This window comes from Aspergillus caelatus (assembly GCF_009193585.1).
Source record: "Aspergillus caelatus strain CBS 763.97 unplaced genomic scaffold BDV27scaffold_2, whole genome shotgun sequence".
Lineage (NCBI taxonomy): Eukaryota > Fungi > Ascomycota > Eurotiomycetes > Eurotiales > Aspergillaceae > Aspergillus > Aspergillus caelatus.
The window spans coordinates 262,808-288,612 of NW_022475265.1; the positions used below are offsets into that span (position 1 = coordinate 262,808).

At 47.5% G+C, this 25,805-nt stretch overlaps 10 protein-coding genes across 10 annotated transcripts; 6 read left to right on the plus strand and 4 right to left on the minus strand.

Moving 5' to 3' along the window:
• Nucleotides 1-442: 442 nt before the first annotated feature.
• BDV27DRAFT_140269 (major facilitator superfamily domain-containing protein) lies at nucleotides 443-4,631 on the minus strand (the record flags this gene model as incomplete). Its single annotated transcript, XM_032069621.1, has 8 exons — nucleotides 443-810; nucleotides 890-1,443; nucleotides 1,492-1,793; nucleotides 2,128-2,288; nucleotides 3,261-3,824; nucleotides 3,875-4,010; nucleotides 4,070-4,264; nucleotides 4,323-4,631. The coding sequence occupies 8 exons, from the start codon at nucleotides 4,629-4,631 to the stop codon at nucleotides 443-445; spliced, it is 2,589 nt and encodes an 862-aa protein (XP_031933749.1).
• Nucleotides 4,632-5,117: 486 nt separating this feature from the next.
• BDV27DRAFT_140271 (MFS transporter) lies at nucleotides 5,118-6,942 on the plus strand (the record flags this gene model as incomplete). Its single annotated transcript, XM_032069622.1, has 4 exons — nucleotides 5,118-5,294; nucleotides 5,352-5,643; nucleotides 5,718-6,125; nucleotides 6,179-6,942. 4 exons carry the CDS (start codon nucleotides 5,118-5,120, stop codon nucleotides 6,940-6,942), a joined length of 1,641 nt encoding a protein of 546 aa, XP_031933750.1.
• Nucleotides 6,943-7,703: 761 nt separating this feature from the next.
• Nucleotides 7,704-9,526, minus strand: BDV27DRAFT_167532 (cytochrome P450; the record flags this gene model as incomplete). The annotated part of the gene is made up of 5 exons (XM_032074514.1): nucleotides 7,704-7,757; nucleotides 7,843-8,322; nucleotides 8,368-8,727; nucleotides 8,781-9,013; nucleotides 9,067-9,526. 5 exons carry the CDS (start codon nucleotides 9,524-9,526, stop codon nucleotides 7,704-7,706), a joined length of 1,587 nt encoding a protein of 528 aa, XP_031933751.1.
• An 834-nt stretch (nucleotides 9,527-10,360) lies between these two features.
• BDV27DRAFT_167533 (isocyanide synthase family protein) lies at nucleotides 10,361-11,681 on the plus strand (the record flags this gene model as incomplete). Its single annotated transcript, XM_032074515.1, has 2 exons — nucleotides 10,361-10,769; nucleotides 10,825-11,681. 2 exons carry the CDS (start codon nucleotides 10,361-10,363, stop codon nucleotides 11,679-11,681), a joined length of 1,266 nt encoding a protein of 421 aa, XP_031933752.1.
• A 537-nt stretch (nucleotides 11,682-12,218) lies between these two features.
• On the minus strand, nucleotides 12,219-14,116 carry BDV27DRAFT_119328 (PP2C family serine/threonine-protein phosphatase). The gene has a single exon (XM_032064837.1). The coding sequence runs from the start codon at nucleotides 13,985-13,987 to the stop codon at nucleotides 12,527-12,529; it is 1,461 nt and encodes a 486-aa protein (XP_031933753.1). The 5' UTR covers nucleotides 13,988-14,116; the 3' UTR covers nucleotides 12,219-12,526.
• A 1,135-nt stretch (nucleotides 14,117-15,251) lies between these two features.
• Nucleotides 15,252-16,213, plus strand: BDV27DRAFT_167534 (NAD-dependent epimerase/dehydratase family protein; the record flags this gene model as incomplete). Its single annotated transcript, XM_032074516.1, has 1 exon — nucleotides 15,252-16,213. Exon 1 carries the CDS (start codon nucleotides 15,293-15,295, stop codon nucleotides 16,211-16,213), a length of 921 nt encoding a protein of 306 aa, XP_031933754.1. The 5' UTR covers nucleotides 15,252-15,292.
• A 1,205-nt stretch (nucleotides 16,214-17,418) lies between these two features.
• Nucleotides 17,419-19,024, plus strand: BDV27DRAFT_140276 (enolase; the record flags this gene model as incomplete). Its single annotated transcript, XM_032069623.1, has 5 exons — nucleotides 17,419-17,521; nucleotides 17,600-17,895; nucleotides 17,968-18,202; nucleotides 18,267-18,717; nucleotides 18,778-19,024. The coding sequence occupies 5 exons, from the start codon at nucleotides 17,419-17,421 to the stop codon at nucleotides 19,022-19,024; spliced, it is 1,332 nt and encodes a 443-aa protein (XP_031933755.1).
• Nucleotides 19,025-19,222: 198 nt separating this feature from the next.
• Nucleotides 19,223-19,633, minus strand: BDV27DRAFT_151934 (uncharacterized protein; the record flags this gene model as incomplete). The annotated part of the gene is made up of 1 exon (XM_032071452.1): nucleotides 19,223-19,633. One exon carries the CDS (start codon nucleotides 19,631-19,633, stop codon nucleotides 19,223-19,225), a length of 411 nt encoding a protein of 136 aa, XP_031933756.1.
• A 106-nt stretch (nucleotides 19,634-19,739) lies between these two features.
• Nucleotides 19,740-20,670, plus strand: BDV27DRAFT_167536 (inorganic pyrophosphatase; the record flags this gene model as incomplete). The annotated part of the gene is made up of 5 exons (XM_032074517.1): nucleotides 19,740-19,922; nucleotides 19,997-20,131; nucleotides 20,197-20,283; nucleotides 20,316-20,535; nucleotides 20,621-20,670. The coding sequence occupies 5 exons, from the start codon at nucleotides 19,740-19,742 to the stop codon at nucleotides 20,668-20,670; spliced, it is 675 nt and encodes a 224-aa protein (XP_031933757.1).
• A 3,899-nt stretch (nucleotides 20,671-24,569) lies between these two features.
• On the plus strand, nucleotides 24,570-25,665 carry BDV27DRAFT_151936 (opsin family protein; the record flags this gene model as incomplete). Its single annotated transcript, XM_032071453.1, has 3 exons — nucleotides 24,570-24,883; nucleotides 24,976-25,121; nucleotides 25,175-25,665. The coding sequence occupies 3 exons, from the start codon at nucleotides 24,570-24,572 to the stop codon at nucleotides 25,663-25,665; spliced, it is 951 nt and encodes a 316-aa protein (XP_031933758.1).
• Between the last annotated feature and the right edge of the window lie 140 nt (nucleotides 25,666-25,805).

Below are 25,805 nucleotides of genomic sequence, written 5' to 3' on the forward strand. Positions count from 1 at the left end.
GGTTGAATTAAACTATTGCACTTTTTCGTCCCTCTCCTACCCCAACAGCGTCTATCGACCGCAAGAACAGATGCAGGATAGTGTCCGGTTGACGTGCTGCAAGGATCAAAGCACGTTCATACTACTGCAACTACCTCTGCGGACTTCGTCCGAAGTACTACGAATGTACTAGTCTTAGATTTAATATCGGCACTCCAAGTAGGAAGTTCAGCACGGCATTCATTAGCTTCCGCCCCACATCTATCACATCATCAGTTAACCTGAATGAGTTGCTCTAGTGATAGTTGGAACTTTTTCAGGGTCATCGATTTTTCTGAACCAGAAGGTTCTAGCTTCCAAAAGCTCGGAAATATCTGGATATGCACTATCTTCCTAACATTGTGAGTGTGGTCTTCTTTTCATTGGTAGGTATAACATCACAACTAAGTAATATCTCCTGTTTTTAAACTGTCTCAACTACATTCGTCTCGGAGTCCTTCTTTGTAACCCCCTTGTAAAACTGCCGCTCCTCATAGACCCTTACATCGTCATCGGCATAGATACGGCCCTGCTTCTCCTCCTTAATCCTTAACCGACGGATTCTACGGACATCCCACTCAACATTCCTTGTCAACCACCATGTCCACAGGTTCGCTAGACAGGCTGCACCAATCACACCGGCACAAATCCCAAATGGGGTTTTGTATCCATTGTAGGCAAATTTGGACTGAAAGAGTTGCGGTCCGATAACGCCGCCAACTTGGCCAACGCAGGACTGGAAGGCTAATGTGAATGCGGCGCCAGTAGTGCCTTTTAGGGATGATGTTCGCCCTGAGTTAGGGTTAGTTCGTCGGGCTATAAAAAGAAAGAGGAAGGTTGAAGTGAAGCAGAGCTCAGAAGAGACACTTACATGCCCAGAACGGAATGAAATATACCGAATAGAACATATTGCCCAACACGCATGAGATATAGATTCCAATGCGGGATTCCAGGACTGCTAGCAAAATGAAACACACAAGCATTGGTCCCATGATACAGAACATGGTGTACGCAGGGCGAGTTAGGTATGCCTGTTTCAGGAACCAGCCTGAGAAGATAATCGCCAGAACTGCCGCTGCAGATGGCGGGATATTAAGCAACTGATTGCGTGGAAGCCCCGCAAATCCAAGACTGGTGGTGATCGTGGGAAGCTCCCATGTTAATGCGTAACCTGAAAAATTGACGAGAACCTGAGATAACATGAAGGCATAGGTTCGCGGATCCTTGAGTGATGCGATCACTTCTTCTTTGGCAAAGTCGGAGTCTGCTGTCTTGGGCGCGTTCTCTGATAGTCGTGCTTCGACATAGTCTTGTTCTCGCTCTGAAAGCCACTTTCTGGTCCTAGAGGACTTGGGCCAGTCTGGCAGGACAAGGTAGATGACTCCGGAGAAAAGGATGGTGAATAGACCTTCTAATAAATAGACCCTTGTGACTCGTTAGTTAGATATTTTTCCAGTGTGGTTTAATGCTAACCATCGCCATGCACTCATTCCACATAACCCGTTCATGTACGATATTCCATACGCTAATAGCGAACCTACAATTCCAGACGTATTTTGGAAGCCGAACATCCACATGATGGGCTTGCCCATCTCATCGCTGCGGTACCAGCCGCATAGCTGGGCAGCTATACCTGGAAACATGCCTGCTTCGCACATCCCAAGGAGAAAGCGTAGTGCCCAGAGTGTCTCTTTGTTCCTTGCTGCTGCATGACAGGCAAGGACAATGCCCCAAGTTAACATGATTCGCGATTGCCATAAGCGTGGCGTGAGCCGCTTCAGCAGAAGATTGCTGGGTACTTCGAATACAATGTAGCTGATCTATAACATGTTACTTCTCGTTCATCTTCTGCTCCTGGTAATTGTGGATATAGGTGAAACAAACTAAATAGGGGCTTTTGTAAAGGAATGAAAGGTGGACTAACGAAATAAATAGACTGGACCCAATTGTATTCTTCCGATGTCATCTTTAGTTCGTTTAGCACATTGCGGTCTTCCCCGACTTGCAACACTTTAACGGAGGCCGCATTGGTATAATCAATCTAAAAATCAACAACATGAGTATTAAACAAGAGCTCACGCATATAAGAAAGTGACTCTGGTTACGCACAGTTTTAATAATGTACATCATGCCAATCAAAAATAAGAACCGCCTATCAATCTTCCTTCGGATTCGCCTGTCCTCCTCCGGCGTAAAAGATTGGAGTAGGGCTTTTCTTCTTTCATCTTCGGCTCCAAGGTCGGAACTGCTCTCTCTTGCGTCAGATAAGACTGTTGAATTGGTGATTTTTTCCATGGCCGCGAGAGCACGGCGAGGGCAATAAACAATAGCGAAGCAAATAGAAAGTCAGGAAACAGAAAGCGGAAGACAATTAACAACTACATTGCTAGAGGAAATACGGCGGTATTCATGCATCATGAATGAAGACCAGAATGGCATCCGCCAAGGTTTAACGGACATGAACAATACCTCGTGGCTATCACACAATTACTCGCTACATCCTTCTCCAACTCCAAGAACCGACCTGCCAAGTCTAGACAGAACTTAATTCATTGCGGAGAAAAGTAATACGAGTTGGCTGGTGTCGCTAAAGCCTTATCTATGGGGTGATCTGTAAACGGGATGACGTGCGCATATAAGTCTCGATTTCGGCAGTTATCCAAGATGACAGCTAAACGTATTCGTAAAACGAGAACATAGCTGTTTCGTTCGTTTTTGCAATATGCATACTAGTCTTGGAAGAAATAAAAAGAGTTTGGCCTAACCTGAAGTAATCCCGACTTGCCATTAAGAGTGATGCTGTATGCATTCATTTCATAGTCGTAAATTGACCATACCTAATTCCCTGACATCTGAGCGGATCTTTTCCTTCGCCAGTCGGGCGACTTGATACGTAGCATGACCATTGCCGACCCGACTAAACCGAAATTTAGTATCGCCAGCCCTGTAAAACACCAACCCCATCCCATCCTCACGGTCAGTGGATGAATGATCGCTGCAGTAACTGCCGCCGCAGGGCTCCGAAGCATATTTCCCAATGCAAAAGCCTGGGCAGCTTGCTGGCGGATACACTCGGTAAGGAAGGCATTAGTCGTCACGAAGATCCAAGACATTCCAAATCCCACTGCGGTCAGATCATAGCTGTTAGTCTAGCTTTTTCTTTTTCTTTTTCTTTTTCTTTTCTTTTATCTTTTTTTTTTTTTTACACATACAGCAAGCTGCGTCAAGGGAGGCAAACATACCCAGAAATGTTGACACTAGCACTGCTGCCGGATGAATTGCCCTATCCACAAACCAGCCAAACATTGCTAGACCAGTGGCACAAAATAATATGCCTCCAATCTGGTCCCGAAGTCTGGCCTCTGGTGTGACCTTCCCTTCTCCAAGCGCCTTGACCATGCGAGCTCGATGCCAGTCAGACCATCGACCGCCAGCGATGGAGCCCACAACCATCGCAATGCCAACGGCAAGGTATCCAGCTCCGACCTCAGTCGAGCTCCAGTGATATACGTTCTCCAGGGCTGTAGGAAGCTGGACCGCGATCCCGAAATATGACGAATAAAGTATGGCGGTATTGACAGAGACGATGCCGATGGGAGGATAGGTGAAGAGACGCCAGTAGCCTTTTAGAGTAGGCTTCGGGGGAGGAGGACCGCGCTCGGGCTCGGGGGCGAGGTAGGAGAATGGGCTGGGTGGCCATAGTATCCAGCCTTTATCACTATACGCCTTTCCGTTGCCTACTCGGGCTCGGAGAGTCTCCGGCTGGAAGAGAAGCATGATGAGCCAAAGCACAGCCGCCAGAATTGCTAAGCCTGTATCAGAACCGAAAGAATAGAGAAGCAACAGAATCACATACCTAAGAATGCGAAAATCCATCTCCAGCTTGCTTGACCAACGATTGCACCTCCCAGAATCGGGCCCAAAATAGGACCGCATTGAGGACCCAGCATGAAGTACGACATGGCCCGGGCACGTCGCTTGGGCTCCGTGATCTGTTTATACAGTGAGTATAACTTTTTTGTTTTGGCAAATACGGAAAGGCATTTCATACATCAGCGACTGTACCGGCGCCCATCGAAACGACAGCTGATGAGCCGAACGCTTGGACGATGCGCAGAAATACCAGAGCACCAAAGTTCGCCGGAAGCACAGCCATTAAAACATTTGCGATGATATATACTACTAGAGATATCAAGTACAACGGCCTTCGCCCCTTCCAATCCGCATAGCTTGACCAAAAGAGGGGCTATGTAAGTGTCAGCCCATGGCCACTGACAACTTGGGGATAATGTCAAAGGACTTACACCGAAACCGAACACCGCCATGAATACCGAAACAGTGGCATTGATAGCTGCAGCGCTAACTTGGAACTCATTTTCTAAAACAGGCAAGGCAGGGAGGTAAATGTTTCCTGCCAATGGGCCCAAGAAGCCGGCCACCGTCACCACCGCGAGAATGAACACTCTCTTCGGGCGAGAGAAAGCCGTATAGGGCGGCGGCTGTGTGACTGCACTTGCTGGTGATTTATCTGGTGTCGTCACGAGGCTTGATGTCTGCTCCTCTTTTGCAACCGAGCATGGCTCGCTCGGTGGGCTGGTGGCAGGACTCGTCATGGCCAAGATATGGTCGAAGAACCAACCCGCACGCCGCACACGAACAAAGCAGTTCTTGCCCTGGGTATATGAAAGTCGTGGAGGCTTTACTTACTAATAAAAGGGCGAAAAATAGGTAATAATAATCATCATAATATTTAATTAGTTAGTCATCTTCATCCTCGTAGCACGAGTGGAGTTCAATGTTGAAAAGGCAGGGTATAATAGCAAGGGTTATTCTCCACAATCGTATCCATGAAAATGTGCTCAATCCCGCGCACCTACACCTTGCCGGCCAGTTACAGCCTCTTGTAGTTGCTTGGGCTATGTTTCTTTCTTTCCTTTTTACAGTTTTATGTAATTAGACTAAGGCTTTCCTGGCCATTTACATATCAAACAAACGTCTTTCATATAATGACTCGTCACCTTGGTCTCACATATTAATCTCTCTATAGATGACACTGTGAACTTTCGCCACTACACCTTCCAAGTGATATTGATGTGAAAATGTCCTCAATAGATCGCATTGTGAAAGGAGACCAGGATAAGGATAACATCCATGCCCATGAACAAAATGCTGGCTCTGATGAAGAGTACGCAAACGAGACCACCATTAACAACCAACAAGTTGCCTCCCTCAGTACTAAGAAGGCACTATGGGCTTATCTAATTTTGTGCTTTTCTGTGAGAATAACCCAAAAAAACATGGTTAGTAGCGCCTTCACTGATAATTGAATTAAGACAGGCCCAACCAGTTCCATGGCTTTCAACTATGTCTCGGCAGCTATCCAGTCTGCAGCAAACACCGTCGGCCATCAGCCGGGATCAGACAAGCCCTGCGCTCGTCGAGGGCATATTAAATGCCTGGTGAAGTTCGGCGCAGGAGAGATTGACTATGTCAGCTATGTGTATGCCTTTCATCATGATCATTTGGGAAGTGTCACTGAACGAACCAGGCTCTATCTACGCTCGATCGGTCGCGCAATGGAAGGGTTTGTCACAATCATGACTGCTGGCGTTGCAGACTACTCTCGTAAGAGCAACCCTACTATATGTTTCACCAGGCCTCATGAAGAAGCACTAACTGACTCGCTCAATGGAAACTAGGATATCGTAAAACTATGATGTTGTGCTCGATTTTCCTCTTCGGCGCGCTGGCGCTGCCGTTTGCTGGTCTAACCAAGCCCGAATATAGCCACCTCAATGCACTCGCGACGTTATACTGCTTGCTCACTACGGTGCAAGGTGTCTATACCGTTATTGAGGCATCGTATATCCCGATCTTCATGCGCTCGGTGGGTGGGTTGCACTCTGCATCTCCAATAGCAGACCCGGACACGAAGCGTACATGGAAAAAGGGCTTCACCGTTAGTGTTCTGGCATTGGTTGCAAGCAACGTCGGAGGAATTGTTGCCTTGCTCATCGGTGTTATCCTTTCTTACGGTATCGGGTCGTATGTGCAAGTGGGTTACTTCAGTTACCTCCTCGCCATCACAATTGCCGGCTGCATTACGAGTAAGTCTACTTCCACTCCACACCTGGACTCGTATCTGAACTGTTCCGTGCAGTTGTCTTCGCGACCATTGGCCAATGTCTCCTCCCCTCTGTTCCGGGTCAAGAGCGGCCTGAGGGCCAGAATCTGTTGCTCCTGGCCGTGAAAGGGTGGATCCGCATGATCAGGTCAGCGCGTCACTATCCTGAAGCGTTCAAGTTCTGCATTGGCTGGATCTTGTGGAACACCGGCTACAGCAACTTCCTCGGACTGACTCAGTCGCTTTTCCTGGAGGTCACTGGCATTGCGAGAGGCTCGGGCGTGTATCAAGTTTGGTCCTTTACCAACGTGATCTTTGCCTGCATGGGTAGCTTAAGCTTTCTGTTTCTCTATCCTCATGTCCGTGTCCCCATCAAAAGCTGGGCATACTTCTTCTTGAGTGTCAACTTCCTGTGCGTCCTGTGGGGATGTATTGGGATCAGCAACCACATCACGATCGGGTACAAGCATGCCGCTGAATTCTGGGTGGAACAGGTCCTTTTCATGAGTACCAGTAGCGCCCTGCGATCCTATAACAGGACGGTCTTTGCGTCGCTCATCCCATGCGGATCTGAAGCGCAGTTCTTTGGTCTAGAAATTACGCTGGATCTTGCCACCGGATGGATTAATCCCCTTGTGCAGGGCGTAATTCAAGATCATACGCATAATCTACGGTTCCCCATGATTCCTAACGTGTTGCTTATTTTTGTGGCGGGCTTACTGTACATCTGGGTGGACATTCCGAAAGGTATCGAAGATGCCAAGGTGCCGTTGAGCGAGGCTAGAGGAGGCAACGAATAGGATGCCCAGGGAGCTTTGTCCTACGAGCGTTTTGAGAGACAGAAAGTCTATTGTTTCCTTAGTATTGCTCGATGATTGGAATGAAAGGATCTTCTGTTCCGCCCTTGTATGACTCTTTTCTGCGTGGACCCGCGGCAGACTATAAGCGATAATGAAAGGAATCTCCCTGTTGATTCTGTTCCACCACTCTTTCAGCCTTCAAAGCCTTCGTAGACTGACTCGAATCAGTGGAGTAAATTGCCTCACATCGGACGGCTCGGCAGGGCATGAATCGCATGCCAAGAAGCGCATCCAGGGAGAACTTGACATAATAGCGTTGCGTATCTTGTGTTTTAGTGTCTCTTGGCAGGCAAAAAGCATTGTCCAAGTCTGGGGCGAAGGAACACAAGCACCACCTTTCGATATTAAAATGTAAGCACCAGAGAACTTTTGCGCACATTTCCTTTGACAAGGAGTAGCACAGGCCATTGTTTATTTCCCTCTTTCTGCTGTCATTCATGTTTTTCTACAATCAGAAGTGGGAAGATACGAGAAAAGAGAAGAAAAGAGAACTTTTTCTCTGCCCTATTTTTGAACATCGGAGAATTTCCGGTGATTCTCGTACGTAAGATAAGAGCTATTGTTCTACGAATCGTCCTGCAGAAGGCACTGACTTCGTTGCTCCTAAAAAGGAGAAACAAAAAATTAAAGGAAGAAAGAACGGAAAATAAAAAAGAGAAAGAAAAAGCGCTCTGACGTTGTCTCCTACATATCAATTCACCTTATTTCCGTTCGGTGACAATTAGACGAAGAGCTCGTGGGTACAGCGGACCGGCCTGAAACACTACGAGTCAGCTTCTGTTCCTCTCTTTCTTCCCTCGAGGATGGTTTTTAGCCTCAGGAATTAGCAACACGACTTACCGGAGTCTTCCGATCTGGCCATTCTGGATCCAGCGACCATGAGAGTCTGCTGACCAGGACAAAGAGCGCCACTCGGGCCTCAAGGAGCGCGAATTTCTCCCCTAAGCAGGCTCGGCTGCCACCGTGGAAAGAAACGAATTCCGCACGGGCTCTCCTCTGACGGTAACACTGCGATATCTCCGTGCTACTCTGACCCCACCGCTCCGGCCGGAACTCGTCCGCTGTCGGTCCCCAGATTGACGGGTCACGGTTGGTAGAGTAGCAGTTGTATCCGACGTATGTGCCCTTGGGGATGTAGATCCGATTTCCTAAGACGATGTCTTGTGACGTCCTGCGATTGATCAGTTGCGATATTGGCGGCAGGAGGCGGAGGCTCTCATAGATAACGCATGTCAAATAGGGAAGCTCGCTGAAAGCAACGTTTGATGGATTGGGCGTACTCCATGCGTCGACATCTTGCCTCAGACGGGATTGCGCATCCTATGAAATTAGCTACATCAGCCTCAGAGAACATGCCACGCTTACCGGATGCTTCGCAAGCAAGTACAGCATCGAAATCAGGAGCAGTTGCGGGTTCTCTTGTCCGGCGACAAAAAGCACGTTCAGGTTGTCCCGGAATTGCTTTGCTGTAAGTACCCCACCATCTCTCGCAGCGATTAGACGTGCCCCTAAGTTACTAGGTTTGGGCGTTCCCTGTCCATGCCGTACGCCATGCTCCAATGCGGCTGAGAACTGTTCCACCACGTTTCGGGCTCTCACGCGGCACGGAATCAGCTTACCGAATCTGTCCAGGACTGGAAAGTTCATGAAGATGGGTTTGAAGATCTCTCTCTTTACAGCTAGTTGTAGCTGATGAAGTGATGGCTCGCTTCCTTTGGTGGTTGTCTGTACCTTTCGAGTCAGTAGTGAATAGGCTGCAAGTAGACAAGGTGACAGACGTGGTTTGCCTGCAGGAGTACTTGGGAAACATTGGCGATGGTGAACTGTTGCAGAAGATCCTGAACAGGCACACCGCAGTTCCCGACTGTATCCTGGAATGCCAAAAGCGAAGAACACAGCTCTTCTGCATTTGCGGCTATAAGACCTGTGTCAAAGTGCCCTTGAAGACCCGGCGTGATAATGTCTCGATAGAGTCGCCAAGTTGTGCCTCGAGAAGATATGACGTTATCACCTTTTAGCACAAGTGTCAGCAATAGAGCAATCGGGGAGAGACGGAGAGTCGACCTAAAAACTCAGCAAGAACGCTGTGTGGAATCTTTTTTTGGTTCCCGCTTTTCTGATACACTTCCTCGTTTCTGAAGATTTCGTTCAGATACCTTGAACGCTGTACAAGCAAATTCCATTGCCCTGCGAAAAATATCTTAACCGCTCCATGGGTTTGGAGAGGCTTCTGGATATGCCTTCTGTAGATATCCTCTTGGTCAATGTCGCGAAACAAGGAAGCCAGAGTCACCCAAAAGGGAACGGCGGGGATATTCCGAGGGTAACGAGGAGGTACAATCCTCCAGAGGATACAAATTACTAAAAACAAAATCCATACCCCGAGGGCTTTCCCGATAATGATGCAAATAGCGTGCATGGCCATTCTGCGAGACGTTGGTTGTTCAGATACTGGGAAGAACACGGAGTCCCGATGTCCTCTGGGGTGCCAAAATATTGAACCAGGATTGACGGATGACCGCATTAGTCCTACTAGACCTCGTATACTCTTGCCTTTGCGAGAGCCATGAATAATAGCATCATGGTAAGTGGCTATCAAACGACCAAGCCGCCAAATTTCGTTCCAGTGTAATCACTGTGGGCTCCGTCTGAGCCCCGTGTAAGTTCAGTTCGTATCATGCATGGGGAAGCTAGGTAAATATTATGGACCCATTATCTCCACTGGCTGGGCCTTCTAAGGGTCCGGTGTCAGATCCACGTTGGTTCGAAATCCTGCCTCGGGAATAACAGACTCTGCTGTTCGCTAGTAGCTGTTCAAGTTGCGTAATAATACGAGCATCAGCTGAACGATAGTTGGTGGATCGGACTCTGGCATGATCAAGCATCCCCTTTTGGCAGCAGATGCCAAAGATGCCCTGAGACTTCATTACTTGCTATTGTACCTACTCCACCCAGGTTTATTCCCCATCCACTTCCCATTCTAATGAAAAAAAAAAAGACTTCTGCATGTTTTGCTGTCACCATGGTGAGAACGGGATTGACACAGAGCGCAACCACATTACCATCAATCCATGAAAGGGCGCTGGGGGCATATGTACGAACTCCTGGCGGTGATCTCATCCGCTGCGTGGGACCGCATTCGCAATGGATCCAATGTACCTGGTCAGCGATCCGATCGACAGTCACGGCTACAAGCCCAAGTCTGGCTCATTGCTTTAAGGTTTGCCTACCTGGCAGTGATGCCGACTTTGGGTTGCAACAAGTCGACATCTACGAAAGACAAAGAGCGAATACCAAGGCTATCGTCGGTTTCATTCTCAAACCTGCTCCACCAGGTTGGATGATTGGCACAGTGTCGATGGACCAACTCTTTGCGAAACTTATATTGGAAAATATCGATGCCGCTGCTATCGCCCCTCAAGAAGTAGCTGAGCTTCCAGTAAACTTGACAGTCGAACGGATCGTCGATTTGTTCGACAAAGAACTCCGTTATCGTGTGCAAAACGATCAATGGGCAGCTGAGGGTCGAAAGTACTTTGCAGCAAAAGTGCGATTTTTTGTAAATCATAATTCCACATTGCAATTATGCCTTCCAGCGTTCCCATGCAAGTCATCGAATCAGGAGAAGGTGGTGGGTGTCCTCCCAGATAGGGGCGAGGAAATTGCCCTGCGCCGACTGCATACTTTTGCGCATAAAATTGAACAATTATACCCACCTGGAGCTAGGATCTTGATCATCAGTGATGGTCATGTTTTTAGCGACTGCAGTAAGTAGTCAATCGTTCATGTCCCGTGATATCCTACAACTAACAACCATGGCAGTCGGCGTTGACGATGAGACGGTGGATGAATATGGTGAACATCTCAAAGTGCTTAACCGAGCTATTTCTCTATCCATGGGTGAGAAGACCGAGCGAGTTCAGTTCCAATCTCTGGTGGACCTGTTCAATCTGACATCGCTCTCACCTTTGACTTCCCCGAATGCTGTCGGAATGCTGAATCTCCCCGAACTGCCACATTACCTTACCACAAGTCTAGGCGACTTGGCTGAGTTATGTCGTCGAATCCTGGTAGCTGGCTGTCAGCCATCTGAAGATAGTCTTCGTACGCAAATTGAATCTGGGGACGAGTCCACTTTAGCCCTGTATCGTGGGTTTTCACGATTCATGCTCCAGGATTTAGATCGACATCCACTCACACAGTCACTGTCGCGCTCTCAGCGAAAGAAGCTTGCCACTAGAGTCTCGTTCGAGATGATCTTGCGAAACCAAGCGTATTCCAACTTAATTGAGCTAATGTTCCCGGACCGCTTGCGCCTATCAATCCATGCCCACAATAACTCCGGCCCCAAGTTCGGTATAAGACTGTTTGACTCTGCGACAGTACGCACCATTCGCCAACTGGATTCGGTGGGTAGTGATGATGGTGATGATGATGGTAACGGTGATGAAGAAGGCACTGCGACTGCATCGCATCTTCTTCATATACCTACACCGTGGCATAATTGTATCGTGGAAGTCGCTGGTGATCCCAAACTCTATATCGTGAAATATGGTGTTGTCAAGCATGGGTCGTTCATTCACAATTATAGTTCTCACCTGATCAAGGGGAATCTCGCGAAGGGTGAAGGTGCTTTTGTGTCGTTGAAAAGACCATCAAATCCAACCCGAACCGCATGACGTCTATTTAACTATTTGTTGATTTCTGTCGCTTTATTTCTTTTCGAGCCTTGTTATTTATGTATGTTCTGTGTGGAGAGCATGAGCTAACCCCCCCTCATATACATTAAAGGTTATTCTACCCTATCACAGCTGCTAATGTTTGTAAGTCTATTGTATAGTGTGTAAAGACGAGCTCGTTGCCGATGATATCGTACAGGGAAGATCCCTTCTATACAAATTTCAACGTATTTGTGGTAGGCTGTCCTCTATTATGCCGCCTGTCCTTAGCAAGTTAAGAAGGTATACAGAGGCTAGAGCTTCTAGACTTCAACCATAGCAGGTTAGCCCACTGTTTGACTGTTATTATTGCTTTCTTCTGTGATAGCTCTAAGAACCATCGGCAGGCTCCCCCGCGTACGCATACCCACAGTCTGGTCAATTTGTATGGCTCTTGCACCGCGGTTAAGCAAAGTAGCTGGGGAAGAAGCCGTGACTCGGCGTGCCAACTTCGATGTTAGGCTGGGGCTCAACGAGCATTTTCTTCTTCGCCATTCAGTGTTCAATACCGGATGTGGGCCATAGTTTCCGAGGCTCGAGATTAACTTCAAAGCCATGTGAGATATCTTCCCACCTATATAGCGGCATCATCAGTGACCGGATGAGTTTACGATAGCGATCAGCCGGCGAATCCAACGTCACATCAGGCATGGCATTTGCTTTCACCTCCTTTGAGGTTGCTGCCGAGATAACTTCATGACCGGTTGTAGTAGCCACCCCAAGTGGGCCGCTTAATTATACTTGGGATTAAACAAACATTTATGAAGATAAGTCATCGTGGATTCTTTTACTATGTCACTTGTGGCCTACTTTGATGGTAGATGTGGGCAGTTGAAGAAAACCACTTGCACGGTCATATCATCCCGTATATTGCGGGAGAAAGGAGAACCCAGAGCGAGACGGCCTGCTATGAGCTCGTGGTGGTTTCCCCCGAGGGAATTGCGCACCAGGTGCACGGCAACATTATCATCTTGGATTGTCGTTCTCCCCTCCTCAAATTCCCAGCCCACCCCATTTCCAAGGTCACCGAAGTCGACACGTTTATACTCTGCTTTCGGTTCGCTGTATGGATGCCCATGGATTTGTGCATCCAGCCATTTACCCACTAGATTTACAGCCTGCTGATTGGAGAGTGTATCCCACATGCCGTCCGTGGCAAGTATGACAAACGAAGGTTTACTCGGATCAATCTTCGTAGTTGTCACAACAGGCTCGGCAGTTAGATATGGTGGTGTGCGAACGTCGTACCTGGGCGTCAGGGGTGATGGCCCCCCAAACCTTTCCTTGAGGTCCTGCTGTAGGTCCAAAGCCCACTTCCACCGACTATCGCCAAAAGCTCGCGAGACCATCATCCCTAGAATCCGTCCATTTTTCGCTATGTTCTCTTCGCCCGGGTGCTCCTGGTTAATTCGCTCAACCTCATCCTCATTGCTGCCAGTCTGGTCGACTGACAATGGGATTACCTCCCAATTGCCATCTGGCATTTGTTGTCCCAAAACCGCTCTGGAATCTCCAGTACACGCCACGTGCAATGAGCTTGTGGCCGAGTCATACATGGAGAGTAGAGCGCATGAACCAGCGTAAGCTGGAGCCAGCTTCTTCAGCTTGTCCTGCAGCGATTCACTACTCTGGACAGTTTGCATGGCTGTCTTTATAATCGAATCATCCAGGTCCACAAACGCCTTCATGATTGCGTGGTGAAACACCTCGTCGGGTATGGATTCTTCACCAGAGGATGCTGACTTAACTTGGCTCAAGCTGTGTCGCACAAACGGCAAGAGTTGATCCTTCAAGAGCTCTGCAGTTTGCCAGCCAGCATGTCCGTCGAAGACCGCCCAGGCCATCCATTGAGTGCCATCATTCAACGGTGACGGGAACATACCATGGGTGAACCGGTCCTCGCACAGGCTATTGGACTCTAGCTGTGTGCCATCGTATCTGTTCACCCCAGCAACACTCCTGACTGCAAATGAATATGCATCTTGAGATATGATACGCGTCACTTCGTCTTTGGAAGGACCCGCCTCGGCCACTAAGTGTCCGGTTGGTGGAGCCTCGAGACGAGGCACATCGTCGTCGCGAGTGGATGTCAACAACCAAAAGCCTGGTGCACTAACTGCGCCAGCAATTGCAAAGGACTTCCATGTCTTGTTGGCAGCTGGAGATGTGTCCTTCCCTGAGTAAAAGTTTCGGGCCTTCGTCTGTGAGAGGGAAGTCCTAGTCACGCGACCAACTAAACGCGTGCCACGCACGCGTAAGGACAGCATAGTCGACTGGGGGAGGGAAAGGCTGAGGCAATATTCTCAGATCGCGTTGCACCACGAGCATATCCCTTGTTGGGGTTCTACGAGAATGCTTATATCAGTCAATCTCCAAGTAAGGGGGTGATCAGTAAGCAAGTGTACAAGTGATGCTTTCTTTCTTTCATTCTATGCCATTTCTATCTTCATACATATCACACTAGTCCGTATGTAGCTACCGTGAGATACTGCCACCGCCCAGGTCACGGGGCAACCGGAACTGCCTCCTTTGGTTGGCTGCCAAATAGAGTAACCCGCCCATCATTTCACGGACTCATCACAGCACAACAACAGAACTTGATAATAGTATCAGCTACCAGAAAGGCCTACGACGTTTGAACAATTGCATCTAATATTAATGGTCCTCTGGTGGTTTTATAGCCCGCGGGCCCTCACCCTAAGTTCAATAGATCATGAAGGATTCCCCGAAACTGATATATATTTCGTTCTAGTGGTTTTGGTATTTGTAGGCAATTTATCCCCTTATTATTAGCTAAATGGCAGAAACTGTATATATAGTGCGAGATCTTGTAACTTGTAAGCGATGCGAAAGAAAATTTAAAAATATGATCCCTCGCTAATACTTGGAGTAGAGGTTGGTGAATATAGTATAGGCAAGACAAAAAGAACGAGGTTCATTATATCTTGTAAATTGTACTTGGATACCTTTCGTATGCTAATTGCAATGTATAACGTGCTGTTAGGCAATGAGTATGCCCAAGTCCTGGCGTGGATTGTAATCATTATGTCTTAAATATTGAACTTTTCATTGCTGCGTTAAGCAGATGCACTCTGCGAGTCTGCGTCGAGAAGGGTCTGCCAGTGGATGTGATTCATTTTCATTTGTTCCCTCTCCTTTAGCCTTTGTTTATATTCATCTTTGTCATTATAGATTTGTCTTGTGGGCCTTTTATAGTAGGTAATACGAAGAATCCATATTGCATGTACATGAACAGTGAACAGAGGCTGTCATAAAAGGAAAGTGTTTTGTTTGCCTAATGTCTATCGTAAGACTCATATACACGGTGGTTATCCGCAAATTACAGGAAAATACTGCATTTATGTACGCCAGTTGAATGGAAACGTAGGGCTTATATCCACACCAGCTCTTTTCCCCGCACTGCCCCGCAATGGATGGAAAAGCGAATATCCACCATCTGAGCGAACAGAAAGACCTCTCTGATGACATTGACACACCCCCACAATCCTTCCACCAACCTTTTGGGCAACTCGATACTCTCGACTCTACCGTCCATCGGCTCATATCATACCATGTCAAAGCGAATAATCGTAACTGGCGGCTCCGGCAAAGCAGGCCAATATATCATCGGCCATCTTCTTGCCCAGGGATACTCGATCCTGAACCTCGACCTCAACCCCCTCCCATCACCCCTCAATGAAAAGGTCCACACCTTGAAAGTAGACCTCACCGACAATGGCCAAGTCCACGGTGCTCTTCTTTCGCATTTCCGCCTCACCGAACCCTTCCGCGAACCCCACCAACAAGTCCCCGACGCCGTCATTCATCTCGCGGGATACGCGCGCAACATGATCGTCCCAGATACAGAGACCTATCGAGGCAATATACTATCATTCTACAACGTGATTGAAGCGGCCTGTCGGGTTGGCGTGAAGAAGATCGTTCTGGCGAGTTCCATAACCGTGTATGGTGTTTCATTTGCTGAGGGTGATGTTGATTATCCGGCCTTTCCTGTGGATGAGGATGTCGATGCGAACCCAATGGATGTATATGCCTTGTCTAAGGTCTGTGGGGAGCGCACGGCACGGAGCTTTGCGCGACGGTTTGGGAATGACATCTACGTGATGCGATTAGGAGCGGTGGTTGCGCCGGAGGAATTCCAAGAGAAGTTCGAAGGATATGTAGAGAGACCGGAGGAATACAAGGTACATGGGTGGGCATATACAGATGCAAGGGATATTGGACTTATGTTTGAAAAATGTCTGGTGACGGATGGGCTAGGGTTTGAGATTTTCAATGCAGTCAATGATGAGCTTACTAACTTCGCCGAGTCGACTATGGCGTTCTTGGTGAAGTTGTGTCCGAATACACCGATTACGAGGCAGATGGAAGCCAGGGAGGCTCCGGTCACCAATAGAAAGATGAAGCGAATGTTGGGTTTCGAGCAGAAATATCGCTGGCAGGACTTCTATGTGGCTGCCGGCGATCGATGATGTACTGCGTGGACATTTGCTAGATATCATGTGATGTAACCTGATGAGAATCTCTAAAACCTTATAATCTAGATCTATATAGAAATCGAGAAGAGATCTAAGAACAGTTATAGATATTATTGAATAGCCTATGATATAGCTAACTGCTTTTTAACTAGTATATTATACAGTTATTGTGGTTACTAAGCCCTACCGACTGTTAGTGTGTTGACTATAAATTATAATTACTTAGTACTACAAAGCTAGCACAAGCCTATAGAGGATAAAGTATAGAATTTTATTAACTTTTCTATTTCTTAATTAGTTTCTTGAGTTATTGGTCCAGAGCTCCTATAGTACTACTCTACTGAAGTGGCACTACCTTTACAAGATATTAGTATTAACCGGTTTCTTCCAGTTGTAGATAAGAGTAGTTACTTGGGGATACCAAAAATAATCTTCTGTATACTCATAACTAGTTTCGGCACAGAAAACACTAACGGCTTCTCCAGAACATATCTAGCTTTCAAAGGATTGGGATTCAGGAATGGCTGGCCTTTCACTCTATCTGCGAACAGTCTGCTTACATTCAGCTCCAGAGCCAAGAGTAGTAGGCGTAGTAGTAGAATCATTCTTAGCAAGTAGAATATTGCCTATTTCTTGTAAATAGGCAGGCTGGGGACTTGCTCCACATTTATCTAGAGATAATATTCACTGTACAAGCGATATCTCTTCAGACAGTCAATTTGTGGTTTTCTGAGTGTACTTGAGGCTGAAACGTTTTCTTTTAAGCGATCTGTCAATGCAGAAGGGGGGCAATATAAGCTTCAGCAGGCTTTTGAATGCCGCCAAATTGCATATTTTTAATAGTCGATATAGCTTGGAGGATCCTAGCTTCCTGTCCCACAAAAGATTTCGATTGATTCAGACATTTTTGGTGGTATAGATGGTAATTGAGTAGCTTCTATGATGGAGGCGCGTTCAACAACGCGTTGGGTGGCTGGATGACCCGGGAAACGTGTTAGGCCTGCCTGTCTTGAGTTCTGACACTTTTTACCGTGCTATCCGGGCCAACCGAATTTCTAGCCTGCGACATGAGTGAACTCAATAAATCATTCTGACGAAGTATATTGAACCAGGAGGGTATCTTACCATTCAAAAACGCTTACGTTCGAGTAATTCTAATTATCTATCTATTTATATCCAGTGCAACAATAGCCGCGAAAATGGTCGACCATAACCGCGCACATATCTTAGCCATAACCGCCTCCCAGAGACTCGACTCAAGGGGAAAACCCACCGTCAAGGTCACTGTGTTGACGGAAGCCGGTATAGAAGCTTGCCCCTCTAACCGGCCTTCGGGCTATACGATATAGGCTGATTGATAACACTCAAACTACCAACTAGGAACATCCAGCGCAATAGTACCATCAGGTGCCTCAGTCGGCAATTACGAAGCGCATGAGCTGCGCGACGGTAGCGCAACCGAATACGGCGGAAATAGCGTGCACCAGGCTGTGACGAACGTAGAGAAGGTCATTGGCCCTGAGCTGATCAGACAACGGTTCAACGTCGGCGATGACTTAGCGAAGATCGATCGCTTTATGATCCAGCTGGACGGAAGTAAGAATAAGAGCCGACTTGGCGCTAATGCAATTCTCGGTGTTAGTATGGCTTGTGCCAGGGCTGGCGCTGCAGTTAAGGTTGGTCTTTCTCATATAGCTTCCTCTAGACAAGGAGGAGATGAGAGGACACGAGACTGATTTGTTCGGTAGGGAGTTCCGTTATATGAATTTCTCCGCGAACAGGCCGGAATTACAGGACCGTATTTACTCCCTGTGCCGTTCTTCAATGTACTCAATGGCGGGAAACATTCTGGCAATACGATGGCGTTCCAGGAGTTTATGATTGCGCCTGTCGGGGCCAATTCGGTGACTCATGCTGTTCAGCTCGGGAGTGAAGTTTACCAGGCTCTGAAATCTGTGATCATGGGGAAGCATGGTGCGTCGGGTAAGGCTATTTAAATCACTAAGAGAATCTATGTTGGGTTGAGGCTGCTAATAAAGTTCCTTAGCTGTCGGTGTCGGCGATGAGGGCGGATTTGCGCCACCGATTAGTGAGCCCTCTGACGCCTTGGATCTTCTGATGGCCGCAGTGAAAAAGGCAGGCCATGAGGGAAAGATCAAGTTCGCAATTGACCCAGCTTCTTCTGAATTTTACAGCGAAGGGAAATATGACCTGGGGTTTAAGAGTCAGAAGCAGTGCCAGTTGGCTGCGACAGATCTCAGCGATCTATACCGGTCGTTGATGAACATGTATCCGATAATCCTTCTTGAAGACCCATTTGCAGAAGACGATTGGGCGGCCTGGACCGCATTTAAGCGAGATTGCCCCATTGAACTTGTCGGGGATGACCTGCTGGCAACGAACCTCGAGCGAATTGAGACCGCAAAGGAAAGGGATGCATGCAATTCCTTGCTGCTCAAGATTAATCAGATCGGTACTATTACTGAGTCACTGGAAGCGTACGTTTATAGGAAGCCATAGCAACCTACACTGCATTACCGATGTTAATGTCATTCTAGGGCCCACAGGGCATTTAGCTACGGCTGGAGAGTTTTTGTCTCGCATCGCTCGGGTGAGACGACTGACGACTTTATTGCCGACTTGAGTGTTGCGCTTTCTACTGGGCATTTGAAATCTGGAAGCCCTTGTCGAGGAGAGCGGCTGGTCAAGTATAACCGCCTTATGGATATTGAGGACCGGTTGAATGTTTTTGGTTCGCCGCATGAGTATGCCGGAACGCGGATGAGCCGGAATGAAATGAAATGAGGTACTTAGATAGTTTGAGTATAGGATTTGGTTCTATCTCTCTGATTGAGTCACTTGTATCCAACTAAACACCGACCACCAACTCTAACCAGTCGCACATTGTCCGGTAGGGACTTTTACAGCAATCAGAAACATGGTGGTATCACGTATAACTACCCAAAGAATGCACAAAAACAGTAATGTGACCAACACGCCAAATCATTGGTTCTCATAATGATAGCGCGAGAGGTTACGCTCACGCGAGAGACACCTTGCCATCTCGCTTTCCAACAACACCTCTGTTGGTTCTGGTGCTGTAAGCTCGCTCAAACCCTCATAGATATCGTCTTCCGTCCCATGTCCTGATTTCGACGTATCCGAAAGTCGTTGCTCAAGAGAGGGCCGACGTGTCTGCTCTTCTGGCGAGATTCTTTGCACGGGTTCCGGAGCCGCCACTTCGCTCAGAGAACAGCATAGACCTTCGTCATCATCGCCATCATGGCTTGATGGATTGCTGTGGTCAAGTGTGGGACCAGACGCGCTGTCGTATGTGTTCTTGTGCTTCCTCTGCTTCTGGAATTCTGCCACACCTCCGTCTGGTCCGTGCGATCCGGTTGTCAAGTTGATCATCAATTCTATGATGCAACAACACCCAACCTCGGTGCAATTTGCAGAGTTCTCCCTCTTCCAACACACCCAATTTACCAACGAATACACTGTCCATAAACAAATCAAAATGACTGCGACTACACACGAAAAAGCACTCTCTGAGCTGCGAAAGAGTGGAGACCGCTTGTTTTTCCAACAGAATGGTCAGACAATATCTCCCTGGCACGATATGCCATTGTTCGCAGCCCGCCAGATGGAGACCCTAAATATGGTTGTCGAAATTCCCCGGAAGAGCCACTCAAAAATGGAGGTCAGTCAGGCCTTAGTTACTCCTATTTCGTCCTATACGGTATACCAGGTGGCTCACTAACTTAAAAATCTTAGATCTCCAAAGACGACCAGTACAACCCCATCAAGCAAGACGTTTCTAAAGGAGAGCCAAGGGCCATTGCTGATGTACTACCTTTTCAAGGCTACCCTTGCAACTACGGCCCTTGCAACTACGGCGCATTACCGCAGGTAAGTAAACCTGACCTATAAACAAAACATTTATGACTGCTTAAAGAAGCAAACCAAACGAATAGACCTGGGAAAGCCCGAATATAGTAGACACTAAGACGGGGATCCCGGGAGATAATGATCCGCTGGATGTCTGTGAGATTGGAAACCAAGTGGCCTCCTGTGGGAGGTAAAACGAGTGAAGCCGCTCGGTGGCTTTGCTGTTTTGGATGAAGGAGAAACGGACTGGAAAGTTGTAGCGATCGATCTCAATGACCCGCTGGCATCGAATTTGTCAGACATTCAGGACGTGGATGCTGTACGTCCTGGATATCTTGATTTCCTCAAGGCATGGTATAAGCTGTATAAGGTTCCGGATGGGAAGCCAGAGAATACTATTGCTCTCGGAGGCAGGTTGGAAGATCGTCGGTATGTCATTTGTTCTTTTCGCAGGTTACTCTATTTATTTGCGTATTTAACGCGGGCATGGATTTGCTCTTTGTCTGATAGAACGTTGCTATGTTGAATGGAAGAAGACTAGGACGGGGCATCCTGGCTAAAATAGAGAACCCAATCATGTAGTTTCCTGATTGCTCGCTGGGGACTATGGAACGGTCCTGGTTTGCGCCTGTTCCCTATTATATGGGGATCGTACGTACCGAACTACTCAAGGCTGATTATTTTGTACTCTCACCATTGTCATTATAGAGATGATGTTGCTTTGGCACTTGTGATCCATCATATCGTCGCCCGTAAATGGGGGAGAGCAAGAGAGAAACGAATTGAAATAGATACCCACGGACGTTGCCCCCTGCACATCGAGCGTTCCAGTAAAATAAGCCCTATCACTATGATGTCAATGATACCAAAGCCATGAATATAAATGGAACCCAAAGCTGGGCTACTGAATCTAGAATAAGCGTAAGATGTCATAGTCATAATGTCAAATGCGGGAAAGATGGATCTCTTCCATCGTTCTAGCGGAGAGTGAGGGCTCCTCAAACGGCTGGACCATTTAAAGTTCCGAGGACAATAGCACTACCTGGAAGCATCTGACGCTTCATATGATACCGCTCCTCAAACGAAAGTCCACCCTATGCCCCTCTTCATTCCCACCGTTTAGCTAGCTCACAAAGATTCCGCTGAAGTACGAAGTATCGCTGTTCGCATGGGTTGGCGCATTTGGGAATATCCTTTAATAGAGGCCATCCATGTCCATTAGCACAGTACTTCGTGACGTCTACAATGCCCCAACGATCATGACATCTTTCAGTGCACCTGCGGCTCTTCTCCTCAGTGTAATTGAATCGCCAAGTACGCAGCCTAAGGGCTTTTCTTTTGGACATTTCTTTCTGCGCTTGTTGGAGTATATATCACTCACATAGTTATGCTATACTGCTAGTGCAAGGGATGCCTGGTAAACGCACTTCCACCCGTCGACCTTTGTCAACGGAGGGTTATCGATGGCAGCTTCGTTGCTCGTTATGCTAGTTACCGGGACTGCTCATCCTACGTAAGTCCTTCCTCCACTTTTGCTATCGTCTCTCCTTCACCTGATATTGACCCAGAGCAAGGCGGACCCACAGGCCTCAACGACTTCCTGCAGTCAGATGTAGTTTCTTTTTCCTGAAGGTAGCTCCTCCCCACAGCTCTCGCTTCATCTCTCATCATGCTTGAGTGGGCGCAGACCAGTAACGACCTTAGACGGAGGCATTATCCGCTAGACTGGTGGACCGCTGGGATGACATTTGTCCGAAACCCAGAGAACGAGCATTAGGAGTCGATAGGGCAGGATACGAAGCCCAAGTTGATGAAGAAGAGAGTGAGGAGCGTGAAGAGAAAGATCTGGCGGGGGAAAGCGACATTTTCAATTCTAGTCTCGAGTTTACCCTTACTCTCCTGCCTAGGGGTTCTTATGTTGCAGGGAATGATGCGTCTATATCTAGCTCATAAATAGCTAGTATAGCGTAAGAATTTGATTTTGGGGCTTATTGGAAATTTGGGGAACGTGGCCGACAGGACATTATTTCAATTCTTGATTTGGTTAACAGCATACTTCACGACTATAAATATAAAACGTACTAGGCCAAAGAAGGTCAAAAACTATGTCATGTCAACTAATCGGCAACATGTCCGTTGGTGTTGTGAGAGCTTTTTCATTATGACCCTGGAGAGTATCAGACATACCCAGGCTATAAACAAACCAGGCCTTTGCGCCACCTAGATAAAGCGTACATGGAACTTCAAATGCGGCACAGCTACTGTGCTGGCCTCGAATAGTAAAATGTTCTCTGACAAAGTGGACACTGCACATCCTAGCACAACCAGAAGTCAATTACAAGAAAGGTGGAAGATATGGCTGCACGGCAGTCAGCGGTATGGAGCCTCGTGGCCCAGCTTCTGACAACAAAATATGCAGGTATCAGACAGGTCTCCCGGATCTGAAAAACATTTAGCACGGTTTCCGCTTGAAGCTATGTCCAACATCCAACTTGTTGTACAATCTCGTGGGCCAAATATAACTGGGCATCCCTGACGCAAATAGTTCGTTGATCGTCAGAAAGCCTCTTTCTTCGCGCCTTGGAACGTGTATATAATAGCCTGCCATGCCAAAGTAAATTGTTATGGATTAGCCTTTACAAAAGTGGTCTAAACCTTTCAAGTCAACGGATGTTGTCGTGATTTCCGTGTCTTCCAGTCTCGCCGGTGCACCCGCATGTGATCCGGAACAGCCCAGTTTATTATACGCAGAATCCTGTTCAGACCACGCGGATCTTCACGGCTATCAGTTAATTTGGTCCCTGATACCTCTTATGAGCTGTAACGTGTATTCGTGTCTAGTCGTGTTATATATAAATTGCGATTATCGTCGCCAACCCTAGTATACTTTCCCAGTCTACCCCCAAATACTTTCCTTTCATTCTCCTTCTAATAACCATGGATCCACCACGTGCCTCCAAATACGAGTTCAACTTATCGGAACTACGAACATTCCAAGGCCTTCCAGACATTCTACCTCGTAAGGTCATCACCGCAACCCCAGCATACCTTGCACCTATTAATGCTCTAAGCGAATGAAAACCGAAACACAGACCAAGACCTAGAATGCTGCATTATCTGCCTTGAGCTAATTATCTCCACGTCAGTCCTGCGGGAGCTTCCATGTGGGCATCTCTTCCACCAAGTCTGCGCCGACGACTGGGTCTGCAATTTTAACGCACAATGTCCTATATGTCGCAAGACGTTCTATTATTTGCGATCTCCACGAAAGCCCAAGCCTCCGCCTCGAGCTGTTGTCCAGGAGAGTGGGCGAAACTCGCCATGGGCTTCAGGGAACGTTCATACTCATGGGACGTTTCATTCGCTTAAGTATTGGTGTAAGAGCAGGCTGAGTACCAATGGTAGTTGGAGTTGCTATGCTTAGGAGGAGAAGATAACGACGATGAATAGCCATCCTGCTGCTTCCGATAAGTAAGCGATGGGGAAGTGGCAGCCATGATGTTATGTCTTTGTCTCAGAGTTTGTGGTATTTCGCTCGCTCAAGCCTGTATGTTTGTAGCTTTGTTTGGTCCTTTGTTTTGTATATAGTACGGGCCACATTGAATGGGTTATGAGTCCACAGCTATGACCAGAAGCAAGTACAGATGGCCCGGATATTCACTCTACTTGCCTGGATGTAACCTCCGTACATCTGAGCCAAGATAGGCGCTTTCAACTATACCTCGATATCAATCTCGGTACAATGGAAAATCACCCCCAGTGGGGTACCATATATCTAAACCAGTAATAGCACAATAAGTCGATCCTTTACCCGGTGACATAATCTTGCACTTCATTTACTACTATGATTAGCTTAGTCAAGTTGGTACGCATGTCAGATCTACATTTAGCACAGGACGATCAACGCAGGCTGAAATCCGTACCGGGCCGCGCGGACCGGCCTTCTTGAATGAGAGCTTAAGAGTTCCTACCTTTTCCGAGTTGAATAGTTATGACGTTCAAAACCAGTATCAAGCTTATGAGGCCACCGGTTAGAAGCAGACTGGCGAGACGTGGCCCGCCAATGCTTGATTTGATCCAGCAGCACAGCCTATTTCTGGTTCTTCATTCCTGTCCGTTTGCCTTTGATGCATTGAACATCTCCGCGACAGCCGGCCCACACGGACGGGGGTAGCTTCATTCATACCACATCATATGACTCAGGTCTTTCAACATAAACAAATCGGAACCAAGATACATGTACGTGTAAGTAGCATGAGAGAAAGGAATTGGTTACATCAATGACTCGATGTATTGGTGCAGGATATACCCCCATGTGGCTCTGGTAATGTAAGCAGGTTTGCTTCTGCTAGCTTTCAAGTATGGCATATTAAGTCCGCTGGTGGGCTATGTCACTGAGAATCTACCTGATTTGTTTTTATTCTCTGTATTCTTCAATATTCCTACCTCTGAAGACAGAATGGGTGGCAACAGGGCAACCTACGTTAATCCTTTCATAGTGAACGGCAGGACAGTGGATATCCATATTACTGTCCGCGGCTCAGACTGGTACTGGGCTGTGATGTCGATTATGGGCTTCACCATGCTGGCGATAATGGGGCTGTCGTTTCGCCGCCATCCAACGCAGCGAATATTCCATTATATTCTCGCAGCAGCAGCTTTCGTAGCAATGGTGGAACATTACAGCATGGCGTCTAATCTCGGATGGGTCCCGATTGACGTAGAATGGCATCGAAGTGGCCACCTGGATTCTGGAATGAATCGCCAGATCTGGTGGGTTCGGTATTGTGGCTGGTAATATTGATCCCCATCCCATCAACCCTGTGTTATGCAACGCATGTTGACAACCTTTTTCCGCATTGCAGGTTCCTCATCTGGCCGCTTCTCTCTCTATCAGTGCTTTTCACCTGCGCCGCTCCTACTGTTCATATACTCTGGGCGTGCTTTTTGAGCGCAGTGATGGCGATCATGGCAGTAGTCGGTGCTGTGGTCCGCAGCGACTACAAATGGGGTCAGCATAAACACAATCCTTTCAAACAAGACTTCACTTACATACGAGTTTAGGATACTACGGCTTCTGGATCTGGTCCTGGTTATTGCTTGTCCATTCTCTGCTCATAGCACCTCGAGGATACGCAAAGGCCCTAGGTCGAGATATCCAGCTTGCGCACATCATACCAGCCAGTTGGATTTGTCTGCTCTGGATGCTCTACCCTGTATGCTGGGGGGTTAGCGAGGGAGGAAATGTCATCCCGCCTGACTCAGAGTTCATCTTCTATGGAATCCTTGACTGTTGCCTTATTCCCATCACTTGTGGAATCTTTCTCTGGTTGCATGAAAGAATTGATCCGAGGTATTTGGGACTGTATATTCGTACATATAAAGATCCTATTGCTGGATGGAGGGATCCGGCACTTGTTACTGGAGGGGTCGAAAAGTCCCAGGAAATTGGGGCTCCTGGCCAAGTAAATGAGGGTACTGGTCAGCCCACTGCTTCTGAGCCTGATCGGCTAGCCGAGGGAATGCCGACTGCGGAAGGGCAGGAGATGGCCTAGGTAGAGATTCTTCAAAGACGACGGGAGCGAGGGAGGGGACGGCGGGTATGAGGTCGTTTTTAAGTGTCTAAAAATTTCACTGAGTTTGCTCATTTCATTTTTGTTATTGAAACTGATTATGAAACGTCAGTGATTTGATT